Consider the following 21,935-nt stretch of genomic DNA (forward strand, 5'->3'; position numbering starts at 1 on the left):
GCTTAGCTACGCTTTAAGTCACCTTCTTCTCCTCCCTGGAGTAATTCGCGTAGCGTAGCCTAACGCGGGTTTAATTGAAGATTTTTTTTTCTTGGAGGTCTTTGACAGTCCCGTCGGCGTGGATAGAAGGAAAGGAAGAAAGAAAAAAAAGAAATCTAATTAACTAAACCTCTTTTTCTAAAAACCTTCTAGTGTGTATATTTGTCACAAATTGACTTATGGAGACACAAACACCGTCCATTATAGATTTCTCCCTCCAGCAGTGGTTTTGCAATCGAAAAGCTAAGCTAGATTTCCTATCAATTATAGATTTCATCCATACAGATAGATTAGGATGAGGTTAAGAATCTAGGAAAACCGCTTTTCAAGTATAAAGTGGTTTCATGAATTTCTGAAAGTGGTTTACCACCCTCCTCTTAACCTCCCTCCTCTTAACCTTTGATTTTTGCCCTTTGGTTAATAGAAGCAACCCTTCAAAAACCATTGAATTTAGCTTTTTACCACTCAATTCTTGTCTCCTTCTCTCTAGGTCTAGCTTTGATACCACTGTCACGGATCTAAATTTCTAGGGAGATAGAATTTAAATAAATTTACAAGAATTGATTTAAATTCAAACAATTCATCAAACACCACATGATCATGATCAATATATTCGAAAAAAAATAAAAATACTTAGCTCACACAGGCTCGACTCCAAGATTGGGTGCAATCATCCCCCCTCATGTGTGTATGCTTATTTTCCCCCACACATGAGTATTTACGAGATACTTTATTCCAATTTAGGCCATAGCCTCCAAAAATACAAAAAGGGTTCTTATCTTCAAAAATAGAGTGCCCATAAATTGAGGCTTGGGATTATTTGACGCAATACCATGAATCTAACCTTTGAGCCAGAGCTAGGGTGGTGCTTCAGGGGCAAGGAAGGTTTTGTAAACCTTTTCTAAAATGAACATCGGATATAGATAGTGCTGAAATTAGCAACTTTGCCTTGGATTAAAAAATTATGGCCTACAAGGTACGTTGGCCTTCAAGAAACCTATTACTCAAAAAAAGTGGCACTTAATTTAATTTAATTTTGCCCTTCATTTAATTTAATTTTGTTTCTTTTGAACCAAAGGTTTGTACAAACCAACTAATTAATTAATAAAAAAAATCGTTTTGGGTGCATATTATTTTGGACCTTCAAATTTCAGCCCCTGCAGGCCTGCATCGGAGAAAGGCATGGACTTCATCATCCATGGACAAAGCCTCCCAGTAGGAGATGCAGTCATCACGAGCTCGGACCGAGCGCTTGTGGGATGGTCTTCTCGACCTCTCTCTGGTGGGGCACCCGAAAGAGCAAAGTATGTGGTTGCCTTCCCTTCTTGCTTTGCTCGCTTGAATGATTAGTCGGATTGGGGGTTGATGTGCGTGTTACAGACGAACACAGGGGCCCCAGATTTCAAGCATAAGCGTACCCAGGAGTCGCTATGGATCGATGGCTCCTACAAGACAGGCTAAGGCTCGAGGACACAGACGAGCCTTGTGCGATTTCAGGAACGAACAGTAGTGGCGGAGATTGGAGGCTGCTTAGCTTAGAGGAGGCACTGCTTTACATGGAGGAAGGAAGGAATGCTGCTCCAGCCTTCCGTGCAGGACTTTGCTCGCATCTTGCACAAGTGCAGGAAGAAGCGAGACCGAGAGCATGCGTTGCGCTTGCATGCCTACATGCGCAAAAGTGGGCTGGAAACTCACAGATCACTGGGGAACTACCTCATCCCAACGTTGGTGGAAGTTGGAAGCATGCTCAATGCCCAACAGGTTTTTGACAGATTGGGGTATCGGAATGAGTGGTCCTGGAATTCCCTCATCACTGGTTATGTTAAACGTGGGAAGCCACGGCATGCTCTCACCCTGTACCAGAAAATGCAAAACGATGTTTCTGTACATCCAAGTGGCCATACTTTTGTTCCCTTATTGAAGGCTTGCACAAAGCTGAAAGATCTTCAAACAGGCCTTGAAATACACGCGAAAGTTGCTAGAATGGGATTGCTCCAAACAGACCTCTTTGTTGGCAGCACCTTGGTTGATATGTATGCCAAATGCGGCTTGCTTGCCAAAGCACACCAAGTTTTTGACAAGCTTCTAATTCGAGACGTAGTCTCATGGACGGCATTAATTACAGGATATGCTGAACATGGGCATGGCGAGGAAGCACTCAAATGTTTTGAACAAATGCAACTGGAGGGTGTCTCTCCAGATGCTGTCACTTTTGTTTGTAGCTTGAAAGCTTGTGGCAGCATACGAGCCACAGACAAGGGCGGAGAAATACATGCTCAGATTGAAAGATCAGGGTTGCTTGAAAGAGACCTTGTTGTTGGCACCACCTTAGTCGATATGTATGCTAAATGTGGCTCCCTTTCCAAAGCACAGGAAGTGTTTGACAAAATTTCAGTTAGAGATGTTGTCTCATGGAATGCTCTAATCGCAGGATATGCTGACCATGGGCATGGTGAGGAAGCACTCAAGTATTTTGAACAGATGCAACTGGAGGGGGTCTCTCCAGATGCTGTCACATTTGTTTGCAGCTTGAAAGCTTGTGGCAGCATAGGAGCCATAGAGCAGGGCCGAGAAATACATGCTGAGATTGAAAGAAAGGGGTTATTGCAAAGAGAGCTTATTGTTGGCAACACCTTGGTTGATATGTATGCCAAATGTGGCTTGCTTGCCATAGCACAGCAAGTGTTTGACAAGCTTCTAGTTCGAGATGTAGTCTCATGGACCTCACTAATTGCAGGATATGCTGAACATGGGCATGGCAAGGAAGCACTTAAGTGTTTTGAACAGATGCAAGTCATGGGTGTCTCCCCCAATGCTGCCACGTTTGTTTGCTGTTTGAAAGCTTGTGGCAACATAGGAGCTATGGAAAAGGGCCGAGAATTGCATGCTGAGATTGAAAGAAAGGGCTTGTTGGAAAGTGACCTTCTTGTAGGCAACACCTTGGTTGATATGTATGCCAAATGTGGCATGATTGCCATGGCACAGCAAGTGTTTGACAAGCTTCCAGTTCGAGATGTAGTCTCGTGGACTGCATTGATCACAGGATATATTGAACATGGGCATGGTGAGGAAGCACTTAAGTGTTTTGAACAGATGCAACTGGATGGTATCTCCCCAAATGCTGTTACGTTTGTTTGTAGCTTGAAAACTTGTGGGAGCCTAGGAGCCACAGACAAGGGCCGAGAGATACATGCGGAGATTGAAAGAAAGGGGTTGCTGGAAAGAAACCTTGCTGTTGGCAACACCTTGGTTGATATGTATGCCAAATGTGGCTTGCTTGCTTTAGCAGAGCAAGTGTTTGACAATCTTCCTGTTCGAGATGTAGTCTCGTGGACAACACTAATTGCAGGATATGTTGAACATGGGCGTGGTGGAGAAGCAGTCAAGTGTTTTGAACAGATGCAACTTGAGGGTGTGTCTCCGAATGCTGCCACGTTTGTTTGTAGCTTGAAAGCTTGTGGCATCATAGGAGCCACAGACAAGGCTGAAGAAATACATGCTCAGATTGAAAGAGAGGGTTTCTTGCAAAGAGAGCCTGTTGTTGGAAACACCTTGGTTGACATGTATGCCAAATGTGGCAGGCTTGCCAAAGCACAGCAAGTGTTTGACAAGCTTCAAGTTCGAGACGTAGTCTCATGGACCGCACTAATCGCAGGATATGCTGAACACGGGCATGGTGAGGAAGCCCTGGAGTGTTTTGAGAAGATGCAATTGGATGGTGTCTCCCCAAATGCTGTCACGTTTGTTTGCAGTTTGAAAGCTTGTTGCAGCATAGGAGCCACAAACAAAGGCCGAGAAATACATACTGAGATTGAAAGAAAGGGGTTGTTGGAAAGAGACCTCGTTGTTGGCAACACCTTGGTCGATATGTATGCCCAATGGGGCTCGCTTTCCATAGCACAGAAAGTGTTTGACAAACTTCCAGCTCGAGACGTAGTCTCATGTAATTCACTAATTGCAGGATATGCCCAGGTTGGAGAAAGTGAAAATGGCTTTCATATGTTTGACAGAATGCTAGGTGAAGGTATAAAGCCAGATCCGGTTACTTTTATTATTGTTCTCAATGCATGTAGTCGTGCAGGTCTATTTAATAAGAGCCAAACGTACTTTGAGGTCATGAGCAAAGACTTCGGCATAGCTCCAACTCTTGAGCACCATGCTGGCATGGTTGATCTCCTCTGCCGTGTGGGCCAATTAGACAAGGCAGTAGCAATGATCAAGAAGATGCCTTTCTCACCTAATCTTGTGGTGTGGAATACTGTGTTGGGTGCTTGTAGAAATTGCGGAAACGTGGAGCTTGGAAAACAGGCCTTTGAAAATTCAGTGCATTTGGATGAAAAGGATGCTGCAGCTTATGTTTTAATGTCTCACATCTATGCAGGTTCTAACACACAGGAGGAATGTGGCGATGAGAGTGGAGAAACAAGTATGGATGAGGCCAGGATGCTGTTGGTGGACACATGATACTGTCAGAATTATGCATTTTGAGGCCAGGATGCTGTTGGTGGACACATGATACTGTCAGAATCATTGTAATTAACATTTTGAAAGCAAAAGTACCAATGCAAGCTAAAAGATCTTTCCCTCAAAACGAGAAAGGGTGTATCTCTAGTTTGCATTGGGTGTCACTGGACATTTTGATGATGGAAAGAAAGATGTGTTATGTAGGCCCAGTGAGAAGTTTAAGTATTGCATGTGCCCTAATTAATATCCCCAAGAGGATACCAATACAGGTCCGAAATCTTGGGCTTTGTATTGGCGCCATTGGGCTACGGCAATTATATCCAAGATAGAGCGTCAAGGAATCTTTCCAAGGATGCAAAAGGCATTCATGTTTCTAAGCAATGAAAGTGTACTTGTGGGGAGGAGTGGTGATGTTACTGCAACTGCAGTACTTGAAATGTTGATGTCAGAATGATAGAGAGGGCAGTTTCCCTGCCTCATCATGCTTGATTCCTAGCTGGGTATTTAGTGGAGTCTCTTTGTGGGGCTGGCTTGAGAATTGGCTCCTACTCTGCTCTGAGGATGATGGTTCTCTGGTTCATGGTTGAGTTGGCATCCTTGCTAGCTTGGTTGCCAAACAAGGTAGTAACGGAAAGGATCAGCATAAACAAATTACCAATGTGTGTGTGTGTGTGTGTGAGTGTGTGTGAGAGAGAGTACGATCTGTAGTAGAAGATGAATAGAGCATTTTTAAAAATGCTAATGCAATAAATGAGAAATTATCTAATCTCTAACCAGCGGATGCTAGAAAAACAGTTTGCCAAGGGTGTGAGCTCACTCTGCACTATCGGAATAGCCGACAAAGAATCTCATCTTTTGAAGGCCTAGATGGTGAACTTTCCAAGTGTCCATGGAATGTTCAATGATCCTGGTTTGTCCTGGGTCAGCTGCGTGGTTGGAGTCTCCTCTGGCGTCTTTGTGATGTCCTCTAGTTTATAGATGTGGCTCCATACATCTTGGCTCTGGATGCTGCAAGTTTCTGAGATGTGTGGGGACAAGTGCCGTATGAGTGCATTGGGTGGTTCTCAGTTTGAGCTCTGAAGTCTATGAGATGTCTGCAAACAAGTCTGTTGTGGGTGGGCCCTAAATAGAGCTTTGACTGGCGATTCTGTGGGCTGGTGTCATCAACTCCCTCGATCTATGTTGACCAATCCTCACGATTCAGTAGTGCCCTTGTACCTTCGATTCGGCGGGCTGGTGTCATTAACTCCCGCAACCTATGTTGACCAATCTTTAAAAAGAAAAGAGAGTTTTTTTCATAATAAATTTAATGTGAGGAAGGGTACTGAAATTTTATGCCATCACTTTCCACTATGGGAGTGGGTAGATTTGAACATTGTACATGCGATTCGGTAGTGCCCTTGTACCTTTGATTCGGGAGCAAGGGCGCTACTGCTGGGATAAATCCCAAGAGGCAAGTGTTTGGTTGAGGTCTTCTACTTGCAAGTGTGCTTTTCCAAGAGTTGCTCTCTAGTCCACACTTCTGCCATACTCAATGACCAAACCCCTCTTAACTAGACGGATAGCGCCCTCTAATTTCAGAGTGTGCAGCACATCCTATGTCTCCCACCTCTTCAAGTGTGCTTTTCCAAGAGTTGCTCTCTAGTCCACACTTCTGCCATACTCAATGACCAAACCCCTCTCTTAACTAGACGGATAGCGCTCTCTAATTTCAGAGTGTGCCACACATCCTCTGTCTCCCACCTCTTCTATGTATACCATTCATATTCATAGTTGTTCCACCTGTCAACCTATCTCTGCATGTGCAACTTGATTGATGAAACATCAGAGTTGCTATGTAGATATCCTAATGCATAATATCTTGGTCTCTCTTGTGGAAAAGCCACATTTGCAGTAAACGGTCGTATAAGCCAAGTTTGGCTTACCCACAATTTCTTTTTTTTTAAAAATATATAAAGCAGTAGATTTATATTATAAAAGGAGCGAATACACAATTACAAAATGGATTGCTTTTTAGTAGAAGAAGCATAACTTCAAACTTTAAGCTCCTATGCCATATGATTTCTCACATGTGTAAGGTTCTCAATATATTAAGTCAGCTCGGTGTCACCATTTGGCCATCCAATTGGTCCACCCGTGCTTTCGTATCATGTATGTACATTGGATTGGTGTCCATGGTAGTTGTTTACGTCGGGGATTGATGCCACTAATGTGATACTGTGGACTTGGCTTTCCGTTGGGACTTGTGCCTCTGTGTACATGCCCGAGAATGCTTGGTGGATTGGTATTCCATTGGGTCTGGTACTTTGTGTACTTGCCTGGAGCACGTCTATTTTGGTATACTTTCATGAACGGGGACTGTCCATACCAATGCTACATTGCATAACATCTTTATGTCCTTGCTTGCGATTGAAATTGCATGTTTTCATGCTTGCTTGAGCAATGTGTAGTTCCGGGTAAGGGGATGCCCGCCGCCCGCGAACCATGCGCGTGAAACTGTTTGCTGACATGGTTATGTGGTATGTGACAGGTGGTAAGTATTGGTCATAAACCTAGCCTTAGGAGTTAGCATTAATTTATAAGTGAGTGTGTACACACTTCATTAAGTTTTGGGCGACCAAAACTCATTTATAAATTATGACCAGCCCGGTGATCACACACACGGATGTCCCGAGGTGGACATAACCCAATGCCCAGACCTTATCTCCTTTGTACAAAGGGAGTAATCAGCCATGTGTCCACTCTAGCTTGCTCCACAAAGCACCTGCCTGCCACCTACACTGGACAACTCACCACCTCACTCCACCTCTCTCTGGAGATTGGTGCCTCCTTCATGAGGGTTGTTGTGCTGCATTTTCTGCACTTTCTCCTTCCCAACTCCATTTCCAAGCTTTCTAAGGTGATTCTTAAGCTTCCAAGAGTGTTTTCGGATGCTAATCACTCTCCTACACACTCCCAATGATGACTGAAATTCAGCAAAACAGCTCTCTTTATTGCTGTAATTTTTGATCTTTTTGTTGAAAATCCTAATTTCAGCCCTTCTTTCTCAAGTTGAACCATAGGGGAAGCTTTTCCAAAGTTCCCTTCATCCTCTTGAAGACTTTTGTCGCGAAGAAATGCGACAAATCGAAGATCTCTTCACTCCAAGGACTTCCATCTTCACGAAGACTTCGATGTCATCGACTCTACTTGCAATTGGTAAGCTTTAATGCTTAAATATGGAAACAAGTAGCAAGAGGGAGGAACCGGATTACAAGATCACATACCCTGTGTAGTGTTCTCTTGTCCTACGTGCTCTCTTGCATATTGTTGCTACCATGTGTTGGTGGAACAATAGAGAGCAGATGGTAGGGAACATGGGCACTTGAGAGGGTAGTGTCGATTGTAAGTCTACATCGACAACCACTTGTTTGCAATACTGTATTCATATGCATTGGTATGGAAATCTGGTCAAAAATGCCCATGACACTATGTACTTGATTCTCCCAAGATCAATATACTTTATTTGAGGGAGGGGTCGGCCGTTCCGGCTCATTGTGTGTCTCTTGTCAATTCAGCAATTTACTTCTTGTATTTGAGCAAGTGTCAATCAAATCTTAGTGTATTTAAGTGTATTGATTAGCATTGTGTTATACCAAGTTACATTGGTATCAGAGCATATGGTTCTCTTTCACGTCTATCGTGAGAGATGATCACCGCCGTGAACACTAGCTATCTCTACACTTAGAACATTATGGACAGCCATACAATGAATGTTGGAGATGCTAATACAAGAGGCAGGGACAATGAAATGCATGCCTCCAATGCTTTACACGATGAGCAAACTCATGTGGTGCACAATAGGGAACATGAATATGTGGGACAGCCGTCTCGTGGCAAAGAGAAGATGTAGGAAGAAGAGTCCATAGTCTTGAGGGCTGAACTTACTCGTATGCAGGCTCTTCTCCATGCACAACAAGAAGAATTGAATCTCTACCGCCGTGAGGATCCATTGGTACATGACCGTTTGAAGACCAAGAAAGTTGAATCTTATATGGATCATGCAATGGTAATGATTGCTCAAGAGTTGCACATGCAACTGAGGGATGCAGCACGTGCATACTTGGCTCGTACCGAGGATGCCTATGCAGAAAAGGCAACCATCCCACATGTCTTGGAATCCCCACAGGTGCCCGAACAAGAACTTATGTCTAAGAGGATGAATCTCCATGCTATGGGAGAGGAACAATCAGTGACTTCACTCCATGCAGGAATACCTTATGTAGCCCGTGAAGGATACAATGTTTATGGTACTGGTCAAAATGTATGTCTGAAAATGTGCATGCACAACACATGCAACATGGGCTGCAATTTTCTGTTAGTGCAGGTATTCCGTGTATCTCTCATGCCACTCATGCCTTCGAGTGTGCTCGTGAGGGAGAAGCTATGGCTGAAAATGTATCAATGCATGTTGAGGGGCCAGCCATGCCTCATGCTTGCAGGGCACATGTATCTATGCCTTATGCATCACCTTTTGGTCCTAAAATGATGCCAGTCTCACAGGGGTTGTCCCAATGGACAAACATGGAGGAAAACATGTTGAGATGCAGGCACATGCATCAAAGTCTCGTGACTTCAAAGCCGGAGACAAGCAAATCTGTGAAGTTTGACACATATCATGGGAAATATGATGCATCAAAGGCACTTGCTTTTATTGCCCAGTTTGATATTGCTTTCAGTGATGAGGATTTCACTCAAAAATCCATGATCCGGCATGTAAGCATGTTCATGAAAGGCACTGCTGCCCATTGGTGGCTCACGGAGAAGCTCTCACACCGAATCCTGTTAGATCATGGAAAGAGTTTAAGGAGAGGTTCTATGCTCAATTCTTTCCTCCCAATGCATTAAATGAGATAACAATGAAGTGGGATTGGGTGAAGCAAAATGAGGGGGAATCGGTAAATGCATATGTACAAAAGTTTTGGAAAGTGCTTTTGGAGGTGTCTCCATTTATGCATGTCACCGAGGCGGAAAGGAAGAGAAGGTTTTAATCGGGATTGCAACCCGTGTACAAAGCCGGACTACAAATGTATCTTGGTCATACCTTACAACAACTAATCGCGCAGCTGCCACCGCCACCAAACAATTGGAACTCAAATTGAGTCGATCCAATAAGGCTAAACCCTCATTTCAAGGTAAAGAGAGGGCTGTCCAAAACCTGGAAAATAATGGATAGCCACCTAAAAAGGACCAAAACCAAAATAAAAATGGTCCAAAGGCTGAAAATAACACTACCAAGAAGCGTCCCTTCAACCTGAGAGACTATGGTCTCACTCCAAAGCAGAAAAAGCAATATATAAGGGAGGGAAAATGCTTTACTTGTGGTAGCACCGAGCATATTGCAAAGGCATGCCCAAACAAGAAGAAGCGTGATAATGCAAATGCATCAAAGCCTAATGTGCATATGGTTCTGGATGTGCAGGGCAAAACTTCACATGATAGCAAAGACAGGGTTGTATGTAAAGCTTGGGGATATCTCAAGGATTAGCCCGCCTTTTTCATGTTTGATGATTGTGCATCTGAGAATTTCATATCCACACAGATGGCAGCTGCTTTGGGTATTGAAGTGGAGGACATGGGTCCTCAAATTGAAGCAGGGGCTACCTTTGTTGGTAGAGAAGTGTAGGTCATGCCTATTTTTGGGTGGCAAGTTGCACATACACATTCAAGGCTATGAGAATTTTCTTGTGGCGCCTTTGCATGGTTGTGATGTATTGCTTGGAACGTATTGATCCGTGCAAGGCTTACAAGACTAACAGGATCACCTTCATGCATAAAGGCCGAGAGCATGTAATTCATGCTAGTGAAGAGGGTGATACCATTCCCCTTGTATCTCATGTACAAATTAAGACAGTAATGAAAAAGAGTGTTTTTGTGTACTTGATTTTTGTACGAGATCATGTTGAGGAAAATAATGTACATGTAAACACTCTTAGTAATGATAGGCTGAAATTTTTGCAAGAGCACAATGATTGTTTTGCTGATGAGTTACCAAATGAGTTGCCACCCATACGACCGGAAGATCATCACATTGATCTCGTTCCGGGTAGCTCACCACCTAATAGGCTAGCCTATCGTGTAAGTGCATCCCAAAAAGAGGAGATCATGAAGCAGGTGAATGAGCTTCTTGAGAAGGGTTTTGTTCAGCCAAGCTCTTCCCCATATTGTTCACCCATCCTCTTGGTTCAAAAGAAGGATGGATCCTTTCGTATGTGTGTGGATTATAGAGCTTTGAATAAGCTTACCATCAAGAATCGATTTTCGATTCCACGCATAGACAACATCCTTGACAAGTTGGATGGATTGGCATACTTTAGCCGAATTGATCTCAAGAGTGGGTATCATCAAGTGCGTGTAGTGCCTGAGGATGCACACAAAACTACCTTCAGGACATCATTTGGGCTTTATGAGTATCTTGTTATGCCTTTTGGTCTTACAAATGCCCCGGCAACATTTAATAGAATGATGGATTGTATATTCTGTGGGTACAAAAAATTTACAGGTGTCTTCTTTGATGACATCCTAGTCTTCTCGAAGACTAGGAAGAGCATAGAGCTCATTTGGCCCATTGTTTTTGAAGAACTCCGTAAGCATAAACTCTTCATAAATGCAAAGAAGAGTGAGTTCTTCTTGTCACATATACATCACCAGTCCAATGTACATACATGATAAGAAAGCACGGGTGGACCAATTGGGTGGCCAAATGGTGACATTCCCCCCGGCTTCTCAATAGTTGTCCGCAAGTGAAAAGCATCCAAATATGTCTGAAGCACATGCAGGCAATCTCTGAAGAACTCTTTATCTACCCATTTAGCATCAATGGGAAGATAGTTCTTAAACTTCACAAGGTAACGCCTCACAACTTTGCCTACAGCAAGCTTGCGTTCCTTGTGATACACAATCTGCTCTGGCTGCAAGATCTCCTCAAGCTCATCCACTTCTGGTGGATCCTCAATGACCGTTTCACTGGGCTTCGGCCCTACATACTTGCTACAGAGACTCACATGAAAAGCATTGTGTATGTGCCAATGACTAGGTAATGCCAATCTAAAAGCCACTTCATTGATCTTCTCGATCACTCGAAAAGGCCCATAGTACCTGGTTGCAAGCTTAGAATATGCACCCTCTTTGCCAGGCCTCTTTGCAAGTCTTGCTTTCTCAAATTTCAACAATGCCCAATCATTCTCTTTAACATCCAATTGCCTTCTATGCTTGTCGGCAGCCTTTTTATGCTTGTCTTGTGACCTTGCAATGGCTGTCCGCACTTGAGCAAAAGCAATATCCAAGTCTCTTACATACTCATCAGTTGTTGCAAATATCTTATCGTTTGGGTGAAGGATGGGTGGCAAAACCACCTTACCATAAACAATCTCAAACAGGGCCTTTCTCGTAGATGCATGCATCGTGTTGTTGTATGCAAATTCAACAAGCGGTTAAGTACTTCTCCCAAGAAGACTTCTGATCTGCCACATAACATTTCAAGAGATCCAACACGGCTGAATTTGCAGCCTCACTTTGCCCATCCGTTTGAGGATGATAAGCTAATGAGAAGTACAATTTGGTACCCTTATTATCAAATAAGGCCCGCCAAAAGAGACTTGTAGTCCTAGGATCTCTATCCCCCACAATGGACTTCGGCATTCCATGATGCTTGAACACTTGTGCAAGATATATTTTAACCATATGCTCAGGTTTGATGGTCTTTTTGACCGGCAGCAAGAAATGAGCTTGCTTGCTAAACCTATCCACAATTGTCCAAATTGCATCATTACCCTATTGGGTCCGTGGTGGCAAGTCCATAATGAAATCCATTGTAATACTTTCCCTTAGCTGCGTAGGAATAGGCAATGGCTGAAGCAAACCTGTTTATGCTGGGATTGATGCCACTCATGTGATACTATGGACTTGGCTTTCCGTTGGGACCTGTGCCTCTATGTACATGCTCGGAAATGCTCGGTGGATTGGTGTTCCATTGGGTATGGTACCTCGTGTAGTTGCCTGGAGCACGTCTATTTTGGTATAGTCTCATGAACGGGGATTGTCCATATCAATGCTGCATTGCATAGCATCTTTATGTGCTTGCTTGCAATTGAAATTGCATGCTGTTTTCATGCCTGCTTGACCTATGTGTAGTTTCGGGTAAGGGGACGCCCGCCCGCGAACCGTGCAAGTGAAACTGTCTGTTGACATGGTTATGTGGCATGTGACAGGTGGTAAGTATTGGTCATAAACCTAGCCTTAGGAGTTAGCACTAATTTATAAGTGAGTGTGTACACACATCATTAAGTTTTGGGTGACCAAAACTCACTTATAAATTATGACCAGCCCGGTGTTCACACACACTGATGTCCCGAGGTAGACATAACCCAATGTCCACGCCCAGACCTTATCCCCTTTGTACAAAGGAGTAACCAGCCATGTGTCCACTCTAGCTTGCTCCACAAAGCACCTGCCTACCACCTACGCTGGACAACTCACCACCTCACTCCTCCTCTCTATAGAGATTGGCGCCTCCTTCATGAGGGCTGTTGGGCTGCATTTTCTGCACTTTCTCCTTCCCAACTCCATTTCAGGGCTTGTTAAGGTGATTCTCAAGCTTCCAAGAGTGTTTACAGATGCTAATCACTCTCCTACACACTCCCAATGACTGAAATTCAGCAAAACAGCTCTCTTTATTGCTGTAATTTCTGGTCTTTTTGCTGAAAACCCTGATTTCAGCCCTCCTTTCTCAAGTTGAACCATAGGGGAAGCTTTCCCAAAGTTCCCTTCATCCTCTTGAAGGCTTTTTTCCGTGAAGAAATGCGACAAATCAAAGATCTCTTCACTCGAAGGACTTCCATCTCGCGAAGACTTCCGCTGTTGTGTAGTGTTCTCTTGTCCTACATGCTCTCTTGCAGATTGTTGCTACCATGTGTTGGTGGAACAATAGAGAGCAGATGGTAGGGAACATGGGCACTTGAGAGGGTAGTGTGGATTGCAAGTCTACATGGACAGCCACTTGTTTGCAATACTGTATTCATATGCATTGGTATTGAAATCTGGTCAGAAATGCCCATGACACTATGTACTTGATTCTCCCAAGATCAATATACTTTATTTGAGGGAGGGGTCGGCCGCTCCGGCTCATTGTGTGTCTCTTGTCGATTCAACAATTTACTTCTTGTATTTAAGCAAGTGCCCATCAAATCTTAGTGTATTTAAGTGTATTGATTAGCATTGTGTTCAACCAAGTTACACTCAGTGTCCCTTCTCATGGTATCAACCTTCTTCGTGGCTACTTGTCCATCCTTTTCTAGACGATCTTTCTGAATTCGGTTGATCTTTTCGTCAAATTCTTCCTTAGCTTTCATTATCGTTCAATTCCCAATTTTGTAGTGGGGACACACATTGGTTCAAGAATTGCAGAGCTTCTCTATTATGGGGACACCCAATAAAGAGATGTGCAATGGTTTCTTGTTCCTTTTTACACCTAGGGCATAATCCATCCCCATACCCGATTTGCTTAGCTCTAGCATTGGTCCAGAGTGCTTTTGTTGAGGAAATCATAGTCAAAGAGTGTGTATTGGTGAGTCTTTGTGTGAGAGAGTGCCACGTGTCACTTTGAGAGTTATCCCATAAGCATATGGTACTTGAGTATGTGTGTTCACTCTATAAGAGTGATGTACTCTCTTGTGTGTCAAATCAATTAAGTCAAGCTATCTTGGTCTACATGTAAGTACTTGTTCATTACTTTCATTTCCTTTCATTTTCCATTTCATTATGTTTGCCATCTTTCCTTTTTGCACCTAGAGTTAGCTTGCTCTCCTATTCCTTCATGTGGTATCAGAGCCATGCTTCTCAACGGGCAACCTTGAAGGCCACAAATGGAAGTTGGTCTTCCTCCTTTGGTTGCCCACTCCTATGAGGTTCTCTTCTCGCGAGATCGATCTCACTCATCGCCTACCTCTCCCACAAGTTGCCCACTGCCCACAACCACCATCTCGCCCTCATCTCCGTGATCTCGTCTGTCTTCATGTTGTGTGAATAGCTAGCTTCTGAGGTGCTTGCCCATCTCTAAGAAGCTAACTGCAACCTGCAGAGCTGCTGCATTGGAGATAAGAGTTGCTCCCATCACTACAATCACGGAGCCCGTATGTTAAGTACATGAGCATTATCGCTACCGCTCAGCTTCACCTACGCTCAGCAACATCAAGCTCCTTGCATAAGAAGATTACTAGCAGTGGCCATAAGCATCGTACTGCAGCCATCCAATAGAGGAGCTTCGTCATCCATATACGACTGGGGAATTTCAACCATTTGTTTGGGATAAGTTTCATCACAACCCTTATTTCTTGGCTTCACACTTCACCACAGATAAGGGTGCTTTCACATGAAGCTAAAAGCTTCCTACCCATCTGCTACACCATCAAGTCTTTTGAGCTGAATTCCGTTGCAAAAACAGTAAGTTTTCAGTTCAGATTTGAGTCATGACTTCCCTATCTTCTAGTACATTGTTCATGGATAAGTTCAAGGGGGAAGGCTTTCCCACATGTGGCAAACCAAGATGGAGCTGCTACCTATGCGTGAAGGAGTCTGGGATGTTGTTGAGAATGACACAATTGATGCACTTGATCAGGCACAAAGAAAAATTTGGAAGCAGCCAAATGCAAAAGCCATTGCCCTCATTGGTCTTGGCAGACTCTCTCATTCATCACGTCGACTTTACATCCATGGCTAAGGAGATCTGGCATCGATTGGAGAGCATCTTTGGTAACAAGGTCACTAATTCCAAAGTTTTTTTGAAATTTAAGTTTTATGAGCTGAAAATGCAAGAAGATGAAGAGCTAAGTGATCATCTCTCCAAATTTAAGTCTCTTGTTCAACAATTATCAAGTTTGAAGTGTTCTCCAGATGATGAGGACAAGATGGCAGTACTAATCAAAAGCATGCAAGGAATTTCTCACTTTGAGCAGACCATTAAAGTATTACGCGTGGCCGCTACTACATATGATGACTTGGTTGCTCTTCTCATTGAGAAAGACTGCTGGAACAAGGAAACCACTTCTACATCCTTGACCTCAAGCACTGAAGAGGCGCTTATCTCTGCCAGCAGATGGAAAGCCAACAAGAACATCATATGCAAATACTGTAAGCGAAAGGGTCATATTGAAGCCAATTGCTTCAAGAAGAAGGAGAAAGAACAAGATCAACACCATGCTAATCTTGTTGCCGCTGCTGCTAATCCACTAGACGAGATTCCCGCCATTGATGACATTCATGCACTTATTGCCCACGTCACTCTCGATGAGGATGACAATGATTATTGTTTTTGATTTCTTCGATGTGTGTATGGGTGCTCTGCCCCTTGCATTATGCATAAAATGGATGAAATAAATAGTGTGATGTGTGATGGTCAATAAGGGTCCTCTGCCCTGGGTTGTCCCCCAAAAATGTGTATTGGTTTTTCTTTGATCACACGGGAGGTGTTTGTGGATAGTTGGACTTGCTCTTTGCAGTATTGCGGTGGAGGGGGGATCGGTCTACTCCTTGCCTGTTGGGTCTCACACTCTTTGCTTTGAGGATGGATGTTGATGAAATCATAGTCAAAGAGTCTGTATTTGTGAGTCTTTGTGTGAGAGAGTGCCGTGTGTCACTTTGGGAGTTATCCCATAAGCATATGGTACTTGGGTGTGTGTTCACTCTATAAGAGTGATGTACTTTCTTGTGTGTCAAATCAATCAAGTCAAGCTATCTTGGTCTACATGTAAGTACTTGTTCATTGCTTTCATTTCCTTTCATTTCCCATTTCATTATGTTTGCCATCTTTCCTTTCTGCACCTAGAGTTAGCTTGCTCTCTTGTTCCTTCAGCTTTGTGCATTATCAACGAAAGTAGGCAAGATTTTTTTTTTGGCAATATCACTAGAGACCATATTTTCAAAAATTTAAAGTCCCATTGTTTTCTGTCTCACAAAAGGTTCCATGTGTTATTAAGCTTAAAGTGTAACGGAGTGCCTTATGGAGGGAGGGGTAGGATAGGCAATAACTTCTGTTTTGATTTCCACAAGAAAACCTTTGTTGACAAAGGTGATAGAGGTCCCTTTAATTGGAGGAAGGCTGTCTTCTTCCCCTCCCAAAGGCTTATCCTCTCTGTGATCAGAAGAACATCTAGTCCAGATAACCTATACTGATCCTTGAGCTCTTGATCAGTCAACCATTTTTGGTTTTTTTACACCATTATTATTCCCACATAGGGATTCCCTTTTTATGCAATTTGTGACTCTACTTATATGGGTTTTCATCTATACAGCTCCCCACTGCCATGGAAAACTAGACAGAGTCCAAGTGCAAAGTGTGGGCATGTTTTCTGATTTTCTTGTGTAATTTGATTTCTGGCTTATATCTATTCCAAGCTTGCCAAATAATTCTGACCTGCGGGCTACCTTTCACTTTTATTCTTACAGAACTGAAATACAACAACAATTTGGGGAGCTTCTTCCATGATTGAAAGCAAGTCAGTCTAAAATTGTCTGGGTTTTGGTTGAGAAGTATTGCCCAGTCTTCCTAAGGACTGAGATGGCTTCTTACTATCCATTTTATAGCCATTCAGTCTGCTACATCGGTGACGTTTATGGTAGACCCAAGCCCCGTTTATTCTTCGACAAGGTGCACACATGCCATGCTGCTTTAGGAAAATTTTCCTCTTTTGCATTACTAGACCATAGAAAATTTCTACACAGTTTCTCTAGCTGCTTAAGATCTGAGTTGGATGGACGCCAACATGAAAGAAACTAAATTGTAGTGGGGAAGAGAATGTGTTTAAGAACAATTTCTCTTCGAGCAAAACTATGTTGGAGTTCACTCCACCTTTTAAATTGTCTTGTAAGTTTTCCATAACCCATATCCACCTTTGGTGCATATTTACATCGAATCCCATCGGTATACTAAGAAGTCATAAAATCTGACCTTCCTTTATAACCTTGCAACCTTGTTCCACGAGCCACTGCGGAGGTTCATTTTAAGAATGGTTTTGATTCCTATTTTCTCATGGTTGATAACTGAACCTGATACCAAGTAGAACAATCTGAGGTATCCCAGAAGGCTAAAATAGATGACTGGTTGTTATGAATCAGACCACTAGTGTCGTTTGCAAACTGTTGAAGGCATGTTTGACCTTTGTTGTCTGGTAGGGATATACCCTTTAATTGTCTCCTCTTGAAGATCTACTTGCCCTTGATTCATTTTTTTAATTTTAGTATTTGTAGTTCCTAATATTTTTTGGCACTCCCGTCTGTTCTAATTTTGGTGACCTCTTTTTTAATGTCAAGAAGCACCTTTTGTGAGTCCTTAATCATGTGTGACCATGCCCTTGTTGGGATTTGTGGGCAAGAAAATGCTGGTACCAGATTTTCTTCAAGGTCCTTCTCACTGTAGGGAGTTGAAAAAGTTTAGGGTCTGTGTGGAACCACCTTGCTCTTATCATTTAAACCCCTAGAGACAGAGTGCACGATATAGGGTAGTGTTTTGATAGAATAAGAATGTGTTGAACTTTTACTTTTTCGTATAGGAAGAGGAAGTGTAGCACCTCTCTAGCCTTGCTTTTCTTAGCTAGGTGACCAATTGGCCCCATTGCCCCAAGTAAAGTCATTATCACAGGACATGTCCTATAGAGCGTGAATGCCTTTTAGATCCATCCACTTGCTTCTTCCTAGACCTCTAATTGTTTGTCCCATGCCCAATAGTCTATCCTTGGGGGAATCTACTATATTGAAGTCTCCGACCAGAATTATTCAATCAATAAAATGCATCATCAAGTTCCACAATTTTGGTTTTAAGGCATATGTGCGAGTAGCATAGACTGAGATAATCACCAATTTAAAATTATTCTCTTCTAAATGAGCAGCTACTCATATGTTAAGAGGTTCCACCTCATGATGTTTAACTATGGGCATCCACTGTTCACCTATTTCTATTGATGTTTCCCCCCTTTAGGGGGGTGGTTACAACTGAACCAGGAATGTTCCTTTGAGATCCCCTTAAGCTTTTTAGCCAATGCTTGCCCCGCTACTTTTACTTCTCGTAGGCAGATAAAATATGGATGGATGTTCATTTGATACATCCACTCCTAGCCTTGTTGAGTTCAGTTAGCTCTTCCAGTAGTGTAAGAGATATGAGTCACATCTCTCATGTTTTCTCATTTTTGGGGGGAGGTTCAGCAGAGTCGGGTTCTCCTCTCTGTGGGAAGGGGGGATTTCATCCCATGGGACGGTCTCCTTTTAAGGGTAAGGGTTTTAGCTTTGGATTATCATGAGTTTTTGATAGTTTGTTTGACAGGAGATAAAGAAGGATATTTTTTCCCCTCCTAGTAGAGATTCTTCCTCAGCCTATGAGAGGGGCATGCACCCAAATTAACCAAGGAGGCATCTTGGAAATCCATATCTTCAACCTCCTTTTTCTAGGTCACTATCTTGAAATTGCGTACTAGGAACCTCTTATTCTTCATCCTTACTTGAGGATTCTTTGACAGTCTGGGTAGGGTCGGCAATATCAACAATAGTGGGAAGAATCTATTATAATTTCATCTTCTTGTTAGATTTCTACCACCTTGATTGTGCCCTTTTCCTCTACCTCTCCTCCTAATAGTTTGAAACCCTTGGCTATTCTCTTTAGGGTTAGGTTGGTTAGCTGGTGGTTGAGTGGGGGGAGGGAATTTGATAGGGAAATTCTTGATGAAGTGGTCCTTTTCTCCATAGTGGAAACATGTGTTGGGGATTTTTTTGAAGATTAGAGGTTATTCAAGGAGTAAGCCCATTCTTGCATTGATAGATAAAGAGCTAGGGAGTTCCTTGCTTAAATCTACAGTTTCCACTAGGGCCTATAGGTGCCACCTCGGGTTTAGGTCAATATGATCTCTCATACCAAGCACTCGCCCTACTGGTTCAAGTAGGAGTTTGATTAGAGAGTGGAGATGCACGAGAAGATTGGGTAACTCAACCCATACTAGATAGAGTGTTGGTTTTGGGCCAATAGGGGAAAAGCTTGGGGCCACTGGAATAGAGATAGGGGAGGTCTTGAGAATCCATTGCCCTACACCTAGGGCATTTAGGGCCATGCCTTCATCCTTGAAAAGAAAACATAAGTAGTTTTTAGGGAGTACTATGGGTGCTCTAATATGATCCTCCTTGAGGTCCAATTAGCTCTTATCCAGGGTTTGAGCACGCCTGTTGGAGGTCTCAGCCCATAACACAATCCAATCAAAGCCCTAGTTTGGCAAGTGGTCTACCATTCCTATACGAGCACACAGGAAGAGAGACAAAGATCTTACCAGCTCCACCTGTCTGATCTTGTCATCCAGCATCTCTAAGGTTTCCATTCGAGTAATGTTTGTATCTATCTCCATCCGCGATCCTCTGGCCTTCTTTTGCAGCGTGCCCTTCAACTGGTTTAGCTCCATTTCACTTAGTAATATAATCTAGTCTTTACTTCTTCTTTGATTTTCATTTTCTTTACCGAGTTGGCGAGTGATGAACCATCCGGGCTCTTCATGCCCTGTGTGTAGAGGGTTTTGAAAGGCTACTTAATCCAGGCAAGTAGAAAGGCACCTTTTGCATGGAGTCCGTGTGGCTCACATGTGGGAATAGGAATCTGGCTACCTGTCTTCATTGTTCCCATTCTTTTGCATGATGAATCGGATTGCCTATAGATATTTCATGGTGAATCACCCCTCCCTGTTGAAAAATGACAGGGTTGCCCTCCATTTTAGAGCCTCAACTGCTGCCCCCTGCAAGGATGGGTTTTGAGGCTGGGTGGGCGTTGCACTACAATTTTTTTTCTGTGAGCTTGTCTCTATAGGGGCAAGTCCCTCTGGCCTAGCGGCCATTGGGACCTGGGAGGGGGAGCCCCCTCTTTTAAATGTTATGGGCAGTAAAGAGAATATTGGTGAGCACGTGTGAAGCAGGGAAGGGACCAATGACAAAAACCCTAGGCAATCATTATGAGAGCCCGTCCGTACGACCTCTCTCTCTCTCTTCCCCCACTTCTCAAAGTTAGGATTAAAAAAAAAGAACATCTTCTAGAATTGAAAATGCAAGCGTTATTTGGCACCAATTCCAGTGGTTGGGCGGTGGCTAACCCATGGGTCGGAGGCTGGAATCAGTAGAGTTTTAATAATAAAATTGATCAATAGGAATACGCTTAGAACTCGAATAGTTAAATAATAACTTGAAGACTTCTCAAATGAATAGATCAACAACGACTATGCCTAATTCAATTAGGAAAAAAGTGTTGATTCCTTCAAGTTAAGTCTGTAATAGTTTCGCTTCTATCTGGTTTATTCAGATGAAGGTTAGTTCAGTATCTTGACCTCTTAGAAAAATTCGTTAAAAAATTCAAAATGGTGGAATCGTCCCCGTTTTTCGGGCATGGAAAATTTTTTCGGTTTCGGTTTTCGGAATGACCACCAGCTTCGTCTCGTGCCTGGACATTCGAGGGCGAGGCCTCGAGTGGGAAACCCTGCCGCGCCCAAGAGGGAGCTGCTTCCGCTGTGCCAGCAATCGGGAATCCGGTGCGCGGAGGGGGCAGTGGGATCTCACAATAGTGTAAAAACCCACAAGGTAGCACCGTTGACACGGAGTAAAGCCTTTTTCTTCTTCTTAAATTATCAACTTTAAAGTGTTTTTATACAATAATGTGAAGTATTTTCATATTAGAAAGTATAAAAAATGTGAAGTATTTTCATACAAACAAGTACGAGCATTTACTAATAATTTACTATACTTTTCATCGTACATGTAGATTATAAAATATTATCATTACCATATGATTATTTAACAATTTAAATAAGCTAGAGGAAGGCTCTATAACATTTTTAAAGACTTTCCACCACTTAAGTTTATTATCAAACTGCTCTATAGCTCTTGTGTAACAATTTGCTATTCTAAACACTTTCATCTATGAAAGTGCTCTCTAAATGGGGGAATAGCATGTTTCCCTATGATTATACCTTTATTGAGAGACATGTGTCACATCTCCACCATCCTTTGTGTATGATCATTTTTTTTCTTTTTTTCTTTTTTCCCAATCACACACATATGCACAAAAAAAGTGTTGTCGTAGTAAAACCGATTAACTTTACCAACAACTGATGTTGGTTGACATGTTGATGTGCAAGGATTTTTGTGAGAGGCTTCTTCTAATATTCAACAATCGGAGCAGTTACCTCATTCTTGAGTTTTCTTATTGTAAATCTTATGTGATTAAATAACAAGCCTAGTAACTTAAATATATGAATTCATTGACTCCACTAAACATCCTATTATTCTCTACATTTTCTGATCAAAAGAATTCATTGACTAGGCACCACTAAACATCTTGTTATTCTCTACATTTCCTTCATCTCCCTTATGTACACAAGAAA

The 21,935-nt window shown here is 42.7% G+C and overlaps 1 protein-coding gene across 3 annotated transcripts; it reads left to right on the forward strand.

The window, feature by feature from the left end:
• The first annotated feature begins 1,166 nt into the window (after positions 1-1,166).
• Positions 1,167-4,992, forward strand: LOC147634058 (putative pentatricopeptide repeat-containing protein At3g47840). 3 transcript variants are annotated; one of them, XM_086805158.1, is made up of 2 exons: positions 1,167-1,343; positions 1,420-4,992. In XM_086805158.1, the coding sequence occupies exon 2, from the start codon at positions 1,612-1,614 to the stop codon at positions 4,501-4,503; it is 2,892 nt and encodes a 963-aa protein (XP_086661284.1). In that variant the 5' UTR covers positions 1,167-1,343; positions 1,420-1,611; the 3' UTR covers positions 4,504-4,992. The 3 variants fall into 3 exon arrangements, with proteins under 3 accessions (XP_086661284.1, XP_086661286.1, XP_086661285.1); XM_086805160.1 differs by having other exon boundaries at positions 1,189-1,321; XM_086805159.1 differs by having other exon boundaries at positions 1,195-1,343; positions 1,430-4,992.
• Positions 4,993-21,935: the final 16,943 nt, after the last annotated feature.

This window comes from Cibotium barometz, chromosome 11, assembly GCF_041138505.1.
Source record: "Cibotium barometz isolate CiBa-2024 chromosome 11, ASM4113850v1, whole genome shotgun sequence".
In the NCBI taxonomy this organism is placed as follows: Eukaryota; Viridiplantae; Streptophyta; class Polypodiopsida; order Cyatheales; family Cibotiaceae; genus Cibotium; species Cibotium barometz.

Excerpts from the sequence above, each read along its gene's own strand:
- LOC147634058 (XM_086805158.1), top strand. The coding sequence starts at position 1,612 with ATGCTGCTCCAGCCTTCCGTGCAGGACTTTGCTCGCATCTTGCACAAG.